At 40.6% G+C, this 19,702-nt stretch overlaps 1 protein-coding gene across 5 annotated transcripts; it reads left to right on the top strand.

Annotated features, from left to right (window-relative positions):
- Window positions 1-2: 2 nt before the first annotated feature.
- ptpn6 (protein tyrosine phosphatase non-receptor type 6) lies at window positions 3-18,740 on the top strand. 5 transcript variants are annotated; one of them, XM_030073033.1, is made up of 16 exons: window positions 3-453; window positions 2,692-2,714; window positions 3,622-3,744; window positions 5,957-6,151; window positions 9,345-9,528; window positions 12,551-12,667; window positions 12,947-13,069; window positions 13,400-13,496; window positions 13,680-13,759; window positions 13,930-14,076; window positions 14,956-15,087; window positions 15,244-15,398; window positions 16,682-16,749; window positions 16,891-17,042; window positions 17,423-17,487; window positions 18,434-18,740. In XM_030073033.1, exons 2-16 carry the CDS (start codon window positions 2,707-2,709, stop codon window positions 18,528-18,530), a joined length of 1,743 nt encoding a protein of 580 aa, XP_029928893.1. In that variant the 5' UTR covers window positions 3-453; window positions 2,692-2,706; the 3' UTR covers window positions 18,531-18,740. The 5 variants fall into 5 exon arrangements, with proteins under 5 accessions (XP_029928893.1, XP_029928891.1, XP_029928895.1 ...); XM_030073035.1 differs by lacking the exon at window positions 3-453 and adding an exon at window positions 1,539-1,927; XM_030073034.1 differs by lacking the exon at window positions 3-453 and adding an exon at window positions 1,963-2,227.
- The last annotated feature ends 962 nt before the right edge of the window (window positions 18,741-19,702 follow it).

The following is a 19,702-nucleotide window of genomic DNA, read 5'->3' as shown; positions in this document are numbered from 1 at the left end:
GAGGCAGTGAGAGGAAGCGAAGGGATAGACAGGGACAGGAACAGGCTTATTTTCGCTCATAGATAGTTGTGTAATTAAGAAAATTAGAGTAAATTACAGGGCGGGAGAATAGGCTGGGCTGGAAATGAAGCCTGATACCTTATCATGAGGGAGGCTGAATATGAGCAGGCCTGGGAGCAAGTAAGGAACAGAGAGGAAAGGGAAACAAGGGGAGTAGGCTACACTTGTCTTCAAGGTTAACAGGATTCAGAAGTTCATGACCTGCTTTTGATAATTACCCCGCTGTTTCTGCAAGTCCTACGCAGCCTTGAAGTAGCTCTGCCTCGTCACAGACAGGAGCAGAGAGAGAGAAGACAGGAGGCGACCCATTTAGTCCCGTTGGAGAGAGCCTGCGCTGACAGCGATACCTGAGTCGCTCAGGTGCAGAGTGGAAGTGCATGCAATGTCTTTTAGGTGAGTTTCTTCTATTTTTACATAACAAGAACTGATGCTCAAGGCACCTTAAAATTAACTTCCTCAATCTCCATCAGCAGCAAGAACGGCAAGGTCATAGTCATTGTATCCTGATAATGTAATAGAGCATTCCTGTGATGAGTACTTCAATGGAAGAAACTAGCTCAGCGGCCTAGAAATAAGAGCACTGCATCTAAAGTTTTCCTCCCCCACCAAAAAAGCAAAAAACAAAAAAAAAAGAGGTTAATGCACTGCAGCACTCTCAAAAGAATAAACAGAGCTAGGCAGTCATGCTGATGCCGTGGGAAAGTGCTGCTATCATCTTGTGTCAAAGTGCTTTGCTGGTACTTCACAGCCTCACAAATGAAGCTCCGCGGTAGCAGAAGGGAAGGGAAGCCAAAGCTGCTTCAGGTGTTAAATGTGATTTTGTGCACCATAATGCAAAATGCAATAGCTGGCGTTAACCACAGCTCTGAGTCTCACACCTGCAGTGCTGTGCCTATGTATCTACGCATTCATGTGCATCTATGTTGGAGTGTGCCTGTGCAGTGTTGGCATATGTGTTCTCTCACACTGTCTTATCTTTTTCTTGACTGTTTGAATACTGTATTAAATGTCTAAATGTCTCACCTTTTAAATAATGTTTACATATCTGAGCAAACATTACGCAGAAAGCAACCGGAGTTTGATGGCAAAGTGAAGAAAATGTATTTGGGAAAAGAATTCACATCTTTTGCATGTATTCAAATATGCCCTTTCAAATCTCTTGAAAGGGCATAATCGTTTGCAAGTCAAATGCGGGTAGCCCTGGTTTGTGCCAAAGATGGTAGAAATTTGTTAATGTGTTTGTAACATATGTATAATGTTGTATTTACAATTAGACAAAGCCCTCTTTGCATTTTGAAAAAAGTGGTGTCACTTGCATGCCTCTTCTGGTGGTTACAGGTACAGCTGCAACATATGCAAGACCAAAACTTAATATGTTTTGCTCCATGTACCTTTTTTTTTCTTTTCTTTTTTTTTTTTTGTCTTTCGCTGGGGTTTCTGTAATTATTGCCTAGGTAGTTTGTGTGTTAACTCACAGTTGCAGATGGTTTACCAGATGAAAGCAACACACAGTATAGAGGGGAAGGCTCCACTGCAAATAAGGAAGTATACTGAGACTCTGACCTTTGTGTGTGTGTGTGTGTGTGTGTGTTACATACTCATGCATAGGCGCACACGCTCACACACATGTTCGCAGATACACACCTGGAAGTAAAGAGCAAACAGACAACAGAAATGTGGAGTAGTAGTAGACAGGTGGCCTGAGGGGGGAAAATCGTGTCAAACAAATGAATGAGAAGTGTGGGCTAGTTCGTGGAGGCACGAGAAGCTGAAGAGGCATATTTTTGTGGATATTATTATTATTTTTTTTTGCTTTTCTTATTCCTGTGACCAAGGTGGAATTCCTTCTTTTTTTCAAACCGGAAAGGTGCTCTCTCTCTCATCCTGCAGTTTCATTGCCTTCATAGTCTTACTCAGAAAGCGAAGTGATGGAGCCTCAGACAGCGAGTTGTCAGAACTTAAAGGCTTTCTCTTGTTGAATATGAAGCGTTTTTATTGTGACTGCATTTTGAAAGGGTTTGTCTGTTTAAGGAATTCCGGCCTGTCAGCTATTTTTGTTACTGTCTGTCTTGCTTTCACTATTTTGTGAAAGGAGCCACAAAAAGGAAGGAAGGAGAAAGAGCAAGAAAGAGAGAGAGAGAGAGAGACACACACACACAGAGAGGAGGTGAGAAAACAGGGGCAAGACATATACGCTCAACCTTATCAGCAAGTGCCACTTGTTTTCAGAGGCAGCTGAGAACAGTAAGTGTTAACCTGCTTTCCTATTGGAAAAGAGAGGGGTTGAATAGGAGGGGGATTGGACGGAGAAATGCGCTGAAGGAAAAGAGGAGGAGAGTGCGGGTAATTTGAGGGGGGTTTGTGAATACGGTGTGTGGAGCGATAGCACTGAACAGAGTTATGATGCTAGATGGAAACATGTTAGTGTGTTCGAGAGTGTGTGTGAGAGCGTAAAAGCACGAGAGTGATGTATCTGTTGTATTAAAATCGAGTTCGCTGCCTTTTAGTGAGGCAACGGTGAGGAACGGGCTCCTCATTTGTCTGAGAAATCATGAAAATTGCTTGTGCTTGAGTTCGTACATGTTCGTTTGCAAGTGAACCTCACCAATCTCTCCTTCTGTTTGCTCGCAGAAGAAGAACAGCAACATGGTTCGGTGAGTGAAGCCCTCACTAGACACTAACCCTCCATTAGTCAACTTTTGTTGTAATCTGTCTTTTGTGTAAGGCGTGATGTCAACTTCTCTGTTTCCATTCCTCCTTCTCTTTCTTGCTCCAGCTGTTGACTCGTCCTGGTCTGTTCCTCTATCATGTGATTTGTGATGCATGTGTTGCTGCTCGGCAGCTGCTTTTCATATGGACATTGTGACATTAATGATTTGTTTATTTTAACACTGGTGCAGTTCAGCGAGATAAGGCCTGAGCTGAATGAATTAAAGCAATCGGGTTGTGGTGACCCCACAGTTCACCTGCCCGTCCTGCAGTTAACCTTACTGGAGATCTTGTGTTATTCTTGCTGCATGGAAAAAAACAAAAACTAATTCTGAGGTTGCTGAGACTACGGTCAAACACAGGAAAAACATTTCTGTGTACATGTATTCAGTATTTTGTCTGCACATGAACTTTGTAATATTTTTTTTTTCTTCCATGCGCTCATGTAATTGATGTGAGGAAATATCGGGTGTTATGTAGATGTTAGTCGGTACAAAGCATACATACAGTATGCCTATATTTGAAGTGTTTTTCTAAAACAAAATATACGCCTTTTAAAAAAAAATGACACCCACTCTCTTAAATTGACTGCTACCATGAAAGCACATTATGGGTTAGTACTGACGTTAAGCGTCGTTATTAGACTATACATAATTGGATTAGATTTGTTCATTTTTGTGCGGCCAGAATTATTCATGTATTTCAAATTGTGCCTCGTGAATTTCAGGCAGTAATATATTTCTTAAATTATGCACAGTTTTTTTGAATGAAACCCTTCAGTTGTAGCTGATGTCTGTAGGCCAGCTGAGAGTTTAGAGGTCTTGTATTATCTGACATATATGTGTTTTCCAGGTGGTTCCACAGAGATATCAGTGGCGTGGAAGCTGAGACAATTTTAAAGTCTCGAGGCATTCATGGCAGCTTCCTGGCACGGCCCAGCAAGAAGAATGTAGGAGATTTCTCCCTCTCCGTCAGGTAATCAGTCAGCTCGTCTCAGCGCTTTGCCCAAATTTGTCTTCTCCAAATCTTGTTCAGCTACCATCTATATTCTATTTTAAAAGCTGTGTTGGGAGTCCACCTGTATTTGCCTTTCACATAATACATTGAAAACAAACAGGAGAGAAAAGACATACACTCAGTGGCCACTTTATTAGATCTGCCTGCAAAATCGAATACAATCCAATAAAACTGTCCTGCCATAAAGTTTACGTTTATGGTGCCTATAATGCTCAGGTTTTCTTTTTGTCACAGTAATAGAGGTGTTCATTCAATTCTGTGTTTGGCGTTGAGCTCAAAGTTAGTTCTGCACTGCATTTTTACTGAGAGGTGTTTCAAATATTCTGTCCCCCTCATGTATAATAAATAAGGAGGACAAAAAATTAGAAACACCTCTCAATATAATGCAGTCCAGTACAAGACCTTTGTAAACTACAACCTCAATAATGAAGATGTAATTAAATTCACACATTCTGCACCATGTCAACAAAACTGAACATTATAAACTTTCTTGAAAGGTAAAATTTATGGCAGAGCTGTTGCACTGAACTGCATTAGACTGTACAGGTGGAGCTAACAAAGTGGCCAAGATGGACAAGCACAGAACATCCAAATTCTTTCTTACATTTTGGCTACACACACACACACACACACACACACGCACACACACACACACACACACGTAGAGATATTTTAATATTTCTACTCTGGATATTTGCCATTAGTATTGCTGCATAGAATTCAGGTTTTCTGTTGCCTATTATAAGCATGAAAAAAAAATCACTCCTTGCATCAAAATCTGTTATTATATTATACAAATATGGATGCATATTGCTTGTTTTTTCTGAAATAATATCTCAAGTTAGTGGGCATTTGAGTTGATTTGGCAGATTATATTGCACACTCAAATTAGAAAGGGCTTTCGGAATATAAAAGACATTCAGACATAAAGGTTTTCTTGAAATAAAATAATTAAATACATTAACAATGTGAATCGTGGCTAAAATGAGCAACTTTCTGAGGCAATTAAATAGACTTAGACGTAATAATGAAATGCCTCACCCTACAAACTTGAGCACATGTACGTGCACATCTCCTGAAACCTTTGCTTGTTAGCTTTGACTGACAAATCCTTGATGCTTGCTGTAAATCTTGAATATATTTAAGCTCAGGTATAATAAACTCTTAATGTTATGATTACAGCATAGTTTTTTGGTGAATATATGGGATTTTTACATAGCTTATAACTGAATAAATAATTAATTCCACAAGGAAAAATAAATCCCTGGATCAGTATTTAAGACTACAAAGTACGTGTATGTCTCTAGTAGTTGGACATCATCATCAATTTTTTTTAATATTATACAATATGTATTTTATTTTCTGGGCCTGCATGCATCACAGTGGTTCAGCAATTCCCACTGTCTCCTCGCAGCAAAAAAGACTCCACTGTGTGGAGTTTGAATGTTTACCCTACATTTCATGTGGTTTTCCTCCCACAGTCCAAAGGCATGCAAATGAGATGAATAATCGACTATAAATTGCCCAAAGGCGTAAATGTGACTGTTGGTCTGTCTGCAAGCTCCATGCTGTACTTTTGACCGGTTCAGGGTGTCGCCCTACCTTCTACCCTCAGCATAAATTCATCAGACTGGAGTTAAAAATAGATAGATTCAAATTATAAAGTCTGAATTTGCCAACAATCATCCTCGGTGTACTTCTTCTCAAAACCCACATACAGTAAAACACTCAATACATGATAGTTTGAGAAACATGAAATTCAAAAAAAGCTTTTTATGACACTAGTAATAAAAATCTCCTTCAACCATCAATCCCGTAATGACACACTCATGTTTTTTTAGGCTTTACTGTTGACTGAGTGCACTGGGTAGAGATAAGTTACAGATATGTGCACATACATGGATAGGCACAGATATGGTGCAGCTGAGGCATGTCAGTGCAGATAAAACCCAAGCCTCTCACCAATTATGGCTTTACCAGTAAACAAGGTGTTATTTTGAGTGTTGAAAGGACTCGTTACCACTATGAGAAATGTTACTGTTGTTAAATGTCCCACCCAATACTTCAAGAAACAGAAGTGTACATGAAAGGGACTGTGCTCCATGTCAGCTAAGGAGAGCTTCAAAGAAGTATAACTGTAGGTGTAACTGTGACTGTGCCCTCTGCCCAGGGTGGGTGATCAAGTGACCCACATCCGCATCCAAAACAATGGTGATTTCTATGATCTGTACGGAGGAGAGAAGTTTGCCACGTTGTCAGAGCTGGTGGACTACTACACAGCCGAGAACGGCATCCTCCAGGACAAGGATGGCACCATCATCGAGCTCAAATACCCCCTCAACTGCTCCGACCCCACCACAGAGAGGTAAAAACACACTCTCAGCTCTTGACTTTCACCCCCAAATTCCATCAAGTCTTAACATTTAACCCCTAGAAGGTTAATGTGGCCCTTTCTCACTGGTGTCTACGTGCTGTCGCCGCCCACACCCTCAGGTTTGTGTGAGAGAGGTGGTTAGGTGGTTAAGTGGTTACTTACACAACAGGGAGTAGTATTTCCTAGAATGGCTGACTGTCCACTGTGGACAGGTTAAGTATGGCTCTGATATTGTGTTGGATTTTTTATGTTTTCCCCTCAGTCAAGCCGTTTCCCCGACAGCCATTTGTTCCATTTGTTAAATAAGTCTCTATGGTTTTTGCATGCCTTCTGCGATGGGGATGTCAGTCACAGAGTGAGTCAGTCACATGAACGCCCACAGTCCAGACTCCTATAGCCCACAGCAGTCTCAGCTTCAGTCCCACACCTGTCTGACTGCTGTAACTCATGGATTCCATATGAACCTGGGCTGCAGTACTTACACTGTAAATGTCATAAATGCTTGATCACGTTGCACCGCTGCAGCTTGCAAAAGCCTCTTTGTTTGTTCAGTATTTATCAGGGGATGTGTAACCCCCTAACCCCTTGTAAAAACTCACCCAGGCCATTGTTGTGCTTCAAGTTCAAGTTCAAGTTTATTTAGAGCCCCAAATCACTGCTGGCAGTCTCCAAGGGCTTTTCAGGCCCACATGTTTACAACAAACAAGCAGGATGACATCTCTTGACTTAATCCTCATAGCTAGTAAGAAGAAACTCCCCAAAAACACACAGATGAAATTTTGAGAAGGACCACAGAGAGAGGGGACCCCTCCTGGCCAGACAGCTCTGCAACCAAGTGGGCAAATTAACAAAGCAATACTGTCATATTATAAAAAAAAATCATTTTACCTTTTAAATACAGGTGAAAAATGTAAGATTATGGTTTGTCTTTCCACAAATTCTGATATGAAATGGTGTTGCCAACACTGTGCATTTTACGGCAGAAGTTGTGGTCGCATTTAGGATCAGAGTTTTTCTGCTCTTTGGCACTGGTGACCTGGAAACACTGTGAGTCTGTAGGCTGAGTGAAGTGGGTTAATGTCCAACCCGCTAACACGGTGATACATTTATTTGGGCTGCAGTGTTCTGCTCCATTTGAGTCAAATCTCAACAATCGTAGCAGGACACTACTCTTCATTTTATGTGTGAAAATTTGAGTGTGTGTGTATGTGTGTGTAATTCACCCGAGCTTGGAGCTCTACCCTCTGAACACACACACACACACACACACACACACACACACACACACACACTGAGCCCTTCCCCTCCCTTCTCAGTTGTGAGTTGTCTAACTTCCCTTTCTTGCTGCGGTTGGAAACTTTAAGTTTTGACACTTTTGAAAGCAATGGCCAGACCCCAGTTTTCTTCCTCTCTTGCACACTCCATTGTGTTCTTGCTTACTCGCTGTCTTCCCCATCTCACTCAGTCTCTCATATCTCAGTATCATGATTACATACCTAAGCAGGTCAAAGTGCTGTGCAATTATATTCCACCCAATTCTCATTTATCTGCCAATCCATCTCTTCTCAGCAATGGAGGCAAATTGTGCTTTAATGCAATCACCTCAGTGTCATTAATGCATGAGATTATTTCAGTATTTTATATGTAGAACTAACCCAGCTGACATGCAATTACTTCAGCCTGAGAGGTGTAGAACTTAATTGATTTTTGCACACTACACAGTGCACGGACAATTATTCCTATTAGTGCACATTTCCAGACTGTGTGTTCACGATAGTCAAGGTTGACACAGTTCTAATATATTCAGTACAAGACCCGGTCTTCGGTGTATGCAAAACTGCATGATCAATACCTTTTTTTGCAGCAGCAGCAGCAGCAGCAGCAATTACTTCTTATGATCTGCTGCAACTGAAAATAACTACATGAATGATGTGTTCATCACACGGAGAATCTTATTTCACTTTCTCTAAAATCAAATATTGTGATTAGATAAATTGATAAATCACATAAGTAAATCACACAAAAAGTAGTGTGCATCAGTAACGTAACTTTTGCATGATCATATATGGTATTATCAGCTCCTGTAAAAATAGAGTGGGGTTTGAAGAAATAAGGGCACTGTTGGGAAGGGGGATCTGTGTGTGTAACTCTTTTGGGTGAAGGGTGTGGGGGGGGCAGGCTTTAAATACTTTGGCCTGTTCAGCCACGAAATCTGTCATCAGAAATTTTCCGACCACAAAGCAGGAAGTTTAGAAGAAGAAATCGAGAACTGTGCCTACAATTAGGTGACATGCAGCACCGAGCCCCAGACAAGTACACATTCACTCATACACAACCGCGCACACACACACACACACACACACACACACACACACACACACACACACACACACAGAGAAAGAGGTCGGCACACTTACAGATAGATATGCACAGCACACTTTTACAGACAGAAATAGACTTGCCCTGTAAACATCTGCAATGGCCATTTATAACAATTTACCAATGTTTCTGACTCTGTTGTGGCTTTCTGTTTTCACACACGCATACTGTCCACACCTGCTTATAGTACAAAGTCAATGCTGTAAACACCTAAATAGAATACCTAGCAACCAGTTGGCTGTGAATACCCTGACTACGCAATTTATACTGCAGCTATAGACCAACAGAGGCTTTACTCAAATAGAATAAATGGGTGGAAGTGAAGAAGGGAGGAGAAAGAGGATGTTTTGCCATTCCACTTTGTGTGCAAAATGTTTGTTGCAGCTTGCAAATTTCTCAACACATCACCACATAAAATCAAAAGTGTAAAATGACCAAGGGTTAGCTAAGAAAAAACATGAAATACAGTAAGCACTTACTTTGATGGTTGAGTTTACATGCATCCCAGTGCTGGAAGTGATAATGTTAATGTGCTTAGTCCACATTTCCGTCAGTTGAGTCCAAACGGTTCTTACTTCACTTGACCCTCAGCTGTTTTTCATAGTGCATTTTTAAAGTATGCATGTAACATTAAAATACCAACATGAGGGAAAAAACTGGTTTTGGTTCTGTGTCCTCGTTGGTCACTGTGGTGAACCCCGGCTGCAAAGAAGGACAAATTTAGCAATGTTTTTTTTTTTCCCTGAATGTCTTTACTCCTGTGCACAGCTTCATCACGTGACATCTATCTGTCTCTCTAACCCAGGTGGTATCACGGCCACCTGTCGGGGCTGCATGCAGAGAAGCTGCTCGGAGAACGAGACGAGCCAGGGACCTTCCTGGTGAGGGAGTCTCTGTCCAAACCTGGAGATTTTGTTCTGTCTGTTGTGACTGAGGAGAGAAACAAAACAGGTGGAAGGAGGGTCTCCCACATTAAGATCATGTTTCAGGTGGGCGATCTGTCTGTCTGTCCCTTTTGTCATTTTTTCTTCATATGTGTGTGTGTGTCAGTGTGTTTGTCCATGCGTGTGTGTGTGTGTGTCATGCAAGACAGTCCATGCAGAAAAATGAGGGCTATCTCAGGTCATGTTTTTTGAATATACAGAATTAGGAATGCCCAAAAACATCAGATTCTCATCATTGAGAATAATGTGGGGTATTCCCGAAGTTGTGCAGTGCACCATACTGTGAAATAGGTTAAAGCTCTAGTTTCCCCATTCTTGTGCAATGACAGGCTGTTGCTCATCTTTCAGCTTTTTTGGTCATAGATGTTGCTGAAGTTCCCAAGTGCACTGTAAGAAGTCGGAACAGTTTGACAGCAAAATTCAGCGGTCGCTGACAGTTTTATCTCAGAGTAAAAAAAAAAAAAAAAAAAAGCACATGGAACCACCCTGTGAATTTTTCGCATTAATCACTCAAGTGTTTCTTCAGTGTGCACATTTTGTACAGCAAACATGTCACAATCATCTTCTGGTCTCATTTTCATAGATTATGTTCCCACGTCATCAGCACCCTCAGAGGCTTAGCATTTTTATTTTTAGCAGTGGTTCACCTCATAGCAAGCGCTGCGCAGCCCTCGTCTGAATGCGAGGCATTGTTGATCTGTGCGGCCGGGGGACAATAGATTACTATGAGATTACTATAAGGGTCATATAAGCCTTTGCACAAGCATTCTTGGGGACAAGGATCAGGTGAGATTCTGAACCTTGCTTGACTCCAGTGTTCACGGCCTGTTACTGCTGCTGGTGCCAGATGAATGTGATTACATCAGAATGCGTTCATGCGTGTCACACAAGGGGAAGTCTTATGTCTTTGTCCGAAGACTGTACTCTCATCAAAAAAAAGAACAAACAAAATCAAATTACCCTGCACAGGCATGAAAAAAATGCAGTTTGTTCATATTCAGCACTGTACATGTTGGATTTCTTCAGTGCTGCTGCGTAGGAGCTATTCTACTGTATTTTATTCTATTCTGTTCTGTTTCCTTCTTTCATATCCATGTTGGGGAAAAAAATCATTATATGAAGATAAAAGTGTAACCCAATTACTTTAAAGTGTAATTCCAGTTATATTCAACCTTAACATTAATTAAGCCTTATTTTCCCAGTTTTTGATTATGATTAAGATTGTGATGACTAATTGCATCCAAAAGTCCAAATTGTACGTCTTTTCTGTGGAGCTTTATGTGCCGCCAGTTTGCATCATCATCATCATCATCATCATCATCATCATCATCATCCACACAGCGTCCAACACAATCTGCAACAGTCCAGAAAGTGATCAAAACATACACGTTGAGCACAATAACACTCATACTGCAGTTAAACATGTCTTTAAATAGCAGCGATTGAATCATGCTTATGAGATTTCAGTAATAATACTTACTTATTTGGCGTTGATCACACATACTTCCTCGTTTACTTCTCTGGCTGCGGGTTTTCTACTGCAATCACATCAGACAAAGCAAAACAAGAGGCTTCAGTCATTTCAGCTCAAGCACATTCTTCATGTGTTTTCATTGCTGGAACACCCACATCTAAAATTATTTGTACTTATGAATTTATTTGCAAATTTCTGCCATTCTCCCGGCACCCAGTGTGCATAACAACCTTTTGCTTCATTGTCATTATGAATTTATTGTGCAATGACAATAAAGGCACTCTTAATTAAAATCAACCATAAACGAACTACATTATGTGTTTATTTTTGCATCATTTATTTGATGAAAATAACTGTTGGATTATTGCAATGGACTGCCAGCAACAGTGGGTTCCCTGCTGTGTTACTTCTTGTGTTGACAGTTTTGCTGTTCTGTCTCTTAAAACCTGAGAGCAGGTGGGAGCTATTTTATGAAAGCCTGCAGAAAATTCCCGTATTTGGTAATTGTATTTACCAGGAAGTTGAAGTAACTATTTCTTCCCTTGTCACGAGTTTGTATTTACAGAAAATATAAATTCTTGTAAAGTCTTCTTGCCAGTTAGCTCAGTCTGGTTAAAATAACCCTCAGCAAAATATAGGAGTGGTGCTGTTTTGAAAAGACACGCTTTAATTGCTTTTTGGGTTCAGCGGTTCAGAGATTGTGTTAATTTTGCTGGGAGCTCAGTGATGCTCTACAGCGAAGTAAGAGACAAAATTTGAACACAATCACTAGTCACAAAGGGAAAAATAAAGAAAAAAGGCCCCGGTTGAAAATAACCATAACCACACCACACAAAAAGATAAAAAAAAAAAAAGTCTTATCTGTGTTTTGTCTTGCGACCCCTCCCATATGGAATTATAAGTCACCAAAAACACAATTAATTTACAAATCGTAACAGTCACTTCCAATAAGTGGTAGCTGCCAGGTAAACACAGTTTACACAAAGGAAAGACAAAGGAAACATTTAAGCAAAATTTGTACCACTGAAGCCAAGAGAAATATATCACACAAATGTTCTTTTTGTTCTCAAATCAGATGCTTTCTCGAGATAATCAGCGACTGCAAGAACCTTTTATTCAAATAAGAATAGAATACAATAGAATATAATATGTCTTTATTGTCATTGTACAACAAAATTGAAATGCACTCCTTAAAGCGCAAGAAAAAAACAAAAAAAAAAAAACTATGCAAAAACAATGGAATAAATAATTTAGCAGCTTCTAAAAGGAAGTATTGCACAGTGAATATTTACAAGATGTTCGAGTTTTTAAGTTTCTAAGTATTGTGACAACTATTAAATAATTTTAAGTGCAAGTCATGATTTAAAGGACAATAAAACACAAGGGCTCATTCTCTATTTCATTCAGATCACAGTAATTACAGCAACATCAGACAAGACATCAGTGACAGGATGCCAGGTTTCAATGAAAATTTGTTTCCATTCTGTGCTATCAATGATTTTGTCACTAAAGTTGATGGATGCCTCCTTTTTTGGAGCGTAATATTTGATATGTGTATCACTCAGAGGTTGTATGGTCTGTGTGTGTATCCAGAATGAAAGGTATACAGTGGGCGGCTCAGACGTGTTTGACACGCTGGCGGACTTGGTGGAGTTCTACAAACGCAAAGGCATCGAGGAGATCACTGGGAACTGGGTGCACCTCAAACAGGTAAATGGAGCTGCCTCACAGAAATGCAAACTATTCAGATAAAACATAACATATCTAAATGTTTAAAAAGCCTCAGGAAAATACTTGTACCAAATATTCAGCAGGTTTAATATGAGCATGAAAAGGAATGAGTGGTGTACTGTTACAAGTTATTGCACCATATTTATTGTCTTGTCTATATTCTCAAAGTTTTCTTTTAAATCTGTGATGAGAATAACTGAGGAGTAAACTCTCTCTCTCTTTCCCTCTCTCTCTGTCTCTCTCTCTCTCTCTCTGCAGCCTTATTACTCCACCAGAATGAACGCAGCAGACATTGACAGCCGAGTCAAAGTGCTGGACGTTAAACAGGGGCAGGAGGGAGAGGGGGAGAAGAGCAAGGCGGGCTTCTGGGAGGAGTTTGACGTAAGATTTGGGACGGGCTGACTCACGTTGTCTGTTGCTGTGTGTCACCACACTCCTTAATCTGCAGCCATTGCTCCATCTGTTAATCAGATTGTAAAAACAGAGAGTTTCATGAAGAAGAGAAAATACATTTACAATAAACATTTTATTTATAATGAATTTCCATTTTCATTAACCTTTAAAAGCTTTTAAATTACTGTGGATTTGACACCATGAACTAGAGGCAATATACTACCACCTTGTGGTGGTGGGATAGAGTACAAAGCTTTTTTTTCCATCTCTATTTCTATCTCTTTTTCTATCTCTCTCTCTCTCTCTCTCTCTCTTCAGGCTCTTCAAAAGTTGGAAGCAAAAGTGAAGAAGAGCAGAGAGGAGGGGCAGAGGCCAGAAAACAAAAGCAAAAACCGATACAAGAACATTCTTCCCTGTAAGAGTTTTCCCACTCTCAGCATAATAGTATAATATAGCATAACATAACATAATGCATAATCTCAACTGACTGAATCCCATAAACACATGTCCTGTGTAACGGTACTGACTGTGGACCACACGCTCTCCTTCTCTCCCCGTCCCATCCCATCACGTCCACTCCTTCCTGTTCTGCCAAAAGTCAACGACACCAGGGTCATCCTGCAGGATGCAGATCCCAACATTGTTGGTTCAGATTATATCAACGCCAACTATGTGCAAGTAAGTGCTCAAATCAGTTTGCTTCACAGTGTCACAAAATAGAAGTAGAACAGAAAATAAAATCTGCATATGGCAGTTATTCAATCTGTTTTCCATTCATCTTCATTACTCATCTTGGAGTGTATGATTGTGTTTGTTTATTGTGCCTTTGTTTCTTTCTTTCTTTTCAGAACACCATTTCGGAGGCAGGAGATCAGAAAGTTTACATTGCCACTCAGGGTTGCCTAGCAACAACTGTAAATGATTTCTGGCAGATGGTGTGGCAAGAGAATACAAGGGTTATTGTCATGACAACAAGAGAGGTCGAGAAGGGACGGGTCAGTATGAAGCGAGATTACCATTTGAACTTTGTGTCTTCATCGTGAAACTGTGTGAAAATGTGATCATGCAACTAAATATAAAGAAATATAAAGATAAAATATGTTTTCTGTCATGAACATTCCCTCTAAGGTGTTCTGACATTTTTTTTAAAACCTTTCTAAAGTCTGAAATATTCTACATGCTTTTGTTACAAGAAGATGCTGCTGTTCAATGTACACCATTACCAGAGACAGTGTGGCTGTTTTTGCTATTACAATAACTAAAATCTGTAGGGTGTCTGCAGCCTGTTTAGAAACCTATGGCAAGACCTTTCACCAGGACAACAAAAACTGAGCACATTATACACAACAGGCTCCCAGCATGCATTAGGGTTGGCATTAAAATTCTGCTGCTTGTCTGCAAAGCACCAAATGGCCCGGCCCACAATGCACCTCTGACTTGATTGCAAGATTTGAGCAAACTGTGTCTCAGGGCTTCTGGCGCTGGCGTCTTACCTCCAGATTTTTGCAAGGATGAAATCAAAGCTGCTTGTAGTTAGTTTGTAGTGTTAGGTTTTGGTGCAGCCTGCCAGAGGACTTCAGGTTTGTGCCGATACTAACCTCCTTTACAGAGAAGGCTCAGAGAAGCCCTTTCTCTTCCTAATTAGTTTTTAGTTAGCTATAGGGCCTGAAGTCGGAAGGTGTTGGTTTCATTTACTCTTTCATGACGTGGATGTTGTGAAGCCGTTGGATGGTAGCTGTAATTAAAAGCTATACAAATAAACTCGACACAGCTTTCGACGTATGTGAAGAACACTGATTCTCCATATGCATGAAACATTTCCCACGACTAGAGTTGGCTTGTCTTGAGTTACTCTATTGTTTTTGTTTTTGCAGAATAAATGTGTGCCATATTGGCCAGATGAAGACAGCTCCAAAGAGGTGGGGCCATATGTGGTGACCTCTAAATCCGAGAGAGATGCCTCTGACTACAAAGTCCGGATCTTGGAGATCGCCCCATTGAACGAGGTAACCTCCAAAACACCAACTTCTGTGCATCCGGCTGAGGTGCAGTTGCCTGCTTTTAACCACAACTTTTCTTTTTGAAACACATTTTATTGTTCTAGTTTTCACTTTGTGTGTGTGCGTGTGCGTGTGTGTGTGTTGTTTTTAACTCTATTCCAGTCAAAATCGAGTCGTGTCATTTGGCACTACCAGTACCTGAGCTGGCCTGACCACGGCGTCCCCCAGGAGCCAGGCGGTGTCCTCAGCTTCCTCACTCAAGTGAACAGCAAACAGGCTGAGTTTCGTGATGTTGGGCCAATGATCATTCACTGCAGGTAACAAACACCTGATGAGGCCCAAAAGGCATCAAGAAGCTTACAGGAAACACAGAGGCAGTCTTGATTTGTAGGACGATTAAATAGAGTGTTTGACATCAGTTTTTACAGTAATTCATCAGTGCAATACCCTTGTGTATGTATTGTGTATAGGTAAACTTTTTACATATACTCAATTTCTATTTTCTGTATTTGTTTTTATAATATTTTTTGTGGGGTTAATACACATACTTTATATTTCTTATTTCTTTTTCTCTTTCTAACAATGTAATTCTGCCATTGAGAATGTGAGCAACTGCAACTGACCCCATGTCAGCTCGGGGATCAGTCAAGTATTTCTCATTCTCATTCTCAGTGGTGTGATGTTGTATGCAAACCGCTGGAAATATGTTGGAAACGTGTTAGCAAAGAGTCAATGGGAACATCTGTCTTTTTCTCAGTTCCTGGGGAGCTGTTGTTTTTGGAGATGTGATGTTCTTTGCAGGACATGACAATATGTTTTCCAGATGGAGGGAGTTACCAACCGGCGTATCGGACCATGTGTTAGGGAGATCGTAAATCTTATGCGCATGTTGTCTTAGGGTTTGGGGAAGACATCTCCACTTGTATGGCTGTGCTAAAAAAAAAAAAAAAAAAAAATTCTTGGTTGCCTGATTTCTGCTTTATTTTCTTCAATTGCACTGAGTTCATGTTTCATATGTTTTGATGATAAGACTTTGAGGTTTAAGATTAGAATGATCTTATTTTCAGGATTAAGATTAGTAGCATAACTAACTATAGCATAACTAAAGGGTTTGAGTCAACTGACAGTTTATCCTTTCGGAATTTTCCCCTTGTGATGTCAAGAAAACTGAGGCCGCTTGTTTTTTTTTTTTTTTTTTTTAAGTTGATGGAGTGATTATATTATCCTATGTAAGTATTGAGGAATGTATTGATGTTTCAAAACACTGTGCAGCATTAATAATGTTTCCCCTCACATCTTTTTCATTTTCATAGCATCAAGTCCAGTTTAAATCCACTCGTCTCTGCAAAGTGACCAGATGGTCCTCAGCTTGTATAAAGTGGCCGACCATGAAATTAATTTTACCATTGCATTGGCGATCACTTTACACATACAATCAGTGCATCAAACAGAAGCAAAAATCTCAAGGAACGCCTCCATTAATGTCACTTTTTTTAAAAACATGTACTTTGTGATTCACTGCTGAGTTTTCTGGAACTGCAGTGTATTTAAGTTGGTATCAATATATTTTAACCCTTATTCTTCTGCTTGATCTGTGCAGTGCCGGGATCGGTCGGACGGGCACCTTTGTGGTGATTGACATGATTCTTGAGACCATTGATGCTCAAGGTAAAAAATAAGAGAAGCAAACTAATCAAGCATGCACCAAGTACATTTTCCTGTTATGTATGCTCATGCTGCTTCCATCCACTTCTCCTCTCCCTCATCCCCCTCTTATCTCTCCTCCTCCATTTGTCTTTCTCTCGCCAGGCCTGGAGTGCGATATCGACATCCAGAAGTGCATCCAAATGGTGCGGGAGCAGCGCTCTGGCATGGTGCAGACTGAGGCCCAGTACAAATTCATCTACCTGGCTGTATCTGAGTATATACAGGCCACCAAGGCCAAAAACAGTGCCTCTCTGGTGAGCTGGAGGGATCGGATGGGGGGTTGGGTGCTGAACATGGGGGCACACAAAGGGCAGGAAGAAGGGGGAGGAGGAATGAATTGAAAACAACAAGCAAACAAACAAAAATAAAACTCTCTCTCCCTTGTGGCTGAAATATAGATTTTTGTCAGGAAAACAAGAGCATGAGTAAGGCTTCGGGGTCATAGCCATGTGTATGTCAATAGGCCTTTGAACTGGCTGGCTGGCTGGTGGATCACCCCCACACACTGATACGTTATCAGAGTGCACTGTGGAAGATGAACGCTGACACACACACACACACACTCACACACAGAGAAACCTATTAGCTAGACAAAACCAATACCGTGACCTCTGTCTCCCTCTCTCTTCCCCAGGAAACTGAGACAGAGTATGGAAATCTACAACTCAAACACCAACCAGCAAGCAGGAAGGTTTCAAAGTAAGTGAGAGAGAGAGAGAGAGAGAGAGAGAGAGAGAGAGAGAGAGGGAGTGCGTGTGCGTGTGTGTGTGTGTGTGTGTGTGTGTGTGTGTGTGTGTGTGTGTGTGTGTGTGTGTGTGTGTGTGTGTGTGTGTGTGTGTGTGTGTGTGTGCCCATTACTCCTCCAAACCTCATGCTGAATTCCTCTTTGGTTTAATGTTGTCTTAGTCACTGTCTAAGTGAAATCCTCATGTGAACAGCAGCTTTGTGAGGTCTTGATTCGCAGAGAGAGGGGGGTTTGTGGGAGGAGGGTGTGGCTACAGCTGGACTCTTCTTCACTTTCAGTATGACCCACTTTGTTCTTGATGACCAAAAAAAAAAAACCTGATTTCAGCTAGATTCCCTGCTCAGCCTCTGTATGAAACATGGGTTAATGTTTGTGTGATCTCTGGGTTTGGGAAATACAAGTTTATGCACCGGACGGTGTTATAATTAACCAATTAGGAGCAAACAAAACAGAACGCACACACACACACAAGACTATTCAGCCCCAAACCTCAGGACCTCTGACCTACTTGGAGCACCCACCCATTTCATCAGACCATTCAAGCCAGCTCTTGAGGTTGGACCCAAAGTAGAGTAGCTTTTCTTAACAATCTCCGCTGTATCACACAACGCACACATTTGCAGCACATTGCCAAGCCTCACTCTGCCTCACCACTGTCCAGTAATACGTGAATTTCACACAGGCTTGGCTGGCTCCCAGCTTCAAGGAGTTGATTTATGTTTAGTTGGTCTTTTTTAATTAAATGGTTCTCATCCAGCAGTGCTGTTCATTAACCTCTCCCATGCCTACGATTCATTTTCAACAAAACTGTGTCTAATCAATCCGGGTGTGCTATATAAAACCATAAAAGGCTGACTCTTATGAAGAAAACATTATTCTTACTTTTTTGTCTCTTTCCAGAAACAAGGAGGATGTATACGAGAATCTGTCCAAAGCAAAGAAGGACATGAAGAAACAGAAGTCAGACAAAAAAAGCGGCTCAGTGAAGAAAAGATAGAAGTGGACAGGTTGAAATATGTTCTTGAAGGATTTGTTATTTTATTGATATAGCCAGTCTTTTGTTACAGATGTTTTTGTCTTTAAAGTGAGACTTTACAAATCATGAAATTAATATTTCAACAAACATTGATACTGTATAGGCTGAATTTGAATGCATACATGATTGATGCATTTGTTGGAAATAAAGGCAGAACATGTGTGTAAAGTTAATCATTTTATTGACTTTTTTTTTTTTTTGCGGTATTAGAATGAAGCTACAGCTATCACCATGGACAGTTACACAGAAAAGCAGTTCACTCTTTATGATGGGTGTTGATATATTCTTGCCTTCATCAACAGCCAATTCCTTGGGGCCTTTGTGCAGTCAGGGAACGTGTCTCCTTCAGTATTAGGATAAAGGTGAATACTCCCAAATAATTAAAACAAGTGAAAACATAGCACATCCCTTTTTTTTTCAGGTGAAAGACAAAATACTGACATTTGACATGACATTTAATATCTGGCACACATTGTAGAAAAAAGCTTGTGTGTTTCAGCACACAGCCTCCCTGACATGAAAAAATTTCACTTTTTTGAATATGGTGACTAGGTTTTTGTTTTAGCACTCTACTGAGAGGGCCATTTGTTGAACTGCAAACCTTTTCCTTATAGAGACCCAAATAATTTTTATTTCTTGGATGAATTTTGGATGACTCTGAAGAAAATGGAGCCTCTTGTTTGTGTGAGTCAATACAGACTGCGATGTATCTAATCAGAATCAAAATCAGAAATACTTTATTGATCCCCGAGGGGAACTTGGCCTTGCCCTGGCCTGGTCCTTCACATCACAAGGTCAGTTTAGCACCGCCTCCCTATTATTCATGAACATCAAACCTCTTCATTGTCTCTCTTAGTTGCCACTTTTCTCATGTAAATTTCTACCATTTTCATCCTGAATCTTGTCTGTAGAGTGAGGGCAGTGAATGCCCTTGTAGTGTGTGGGTGTGTGTGTGTGTGTGTGTGAGTGGTCCCAAAGGTGAAATTAATCACCTTGAGGTGGCAGTGGAAGTTCTTTGTTGGGTTAGGGGCCCCTGGGGATCAATGGGCAGCTCTCAGGGCCTCCTCAGCCAAATGAGGAATGATTTAATTACTATAATTTAATCCACTAGAAATTATTATGGTAATAGCAAA

This window comes from Myripristis murdjan, chromosome 16 (genome assembly GCF_902150065.1).
Source record: "Myripristis murdjan chromosome 16, fMyrMur1.1, whole genome shotgun sequence".
Taxonomy (NCBI): Eukaryota; Metazoa; Chordata; class Actinopteri; order Holocentriformes; family Holocentridae; genus Myripristis; species Myripristis murdjan.
This window is presented reverse-complemented; position numbering and strand designations above follow the sequence as displayed.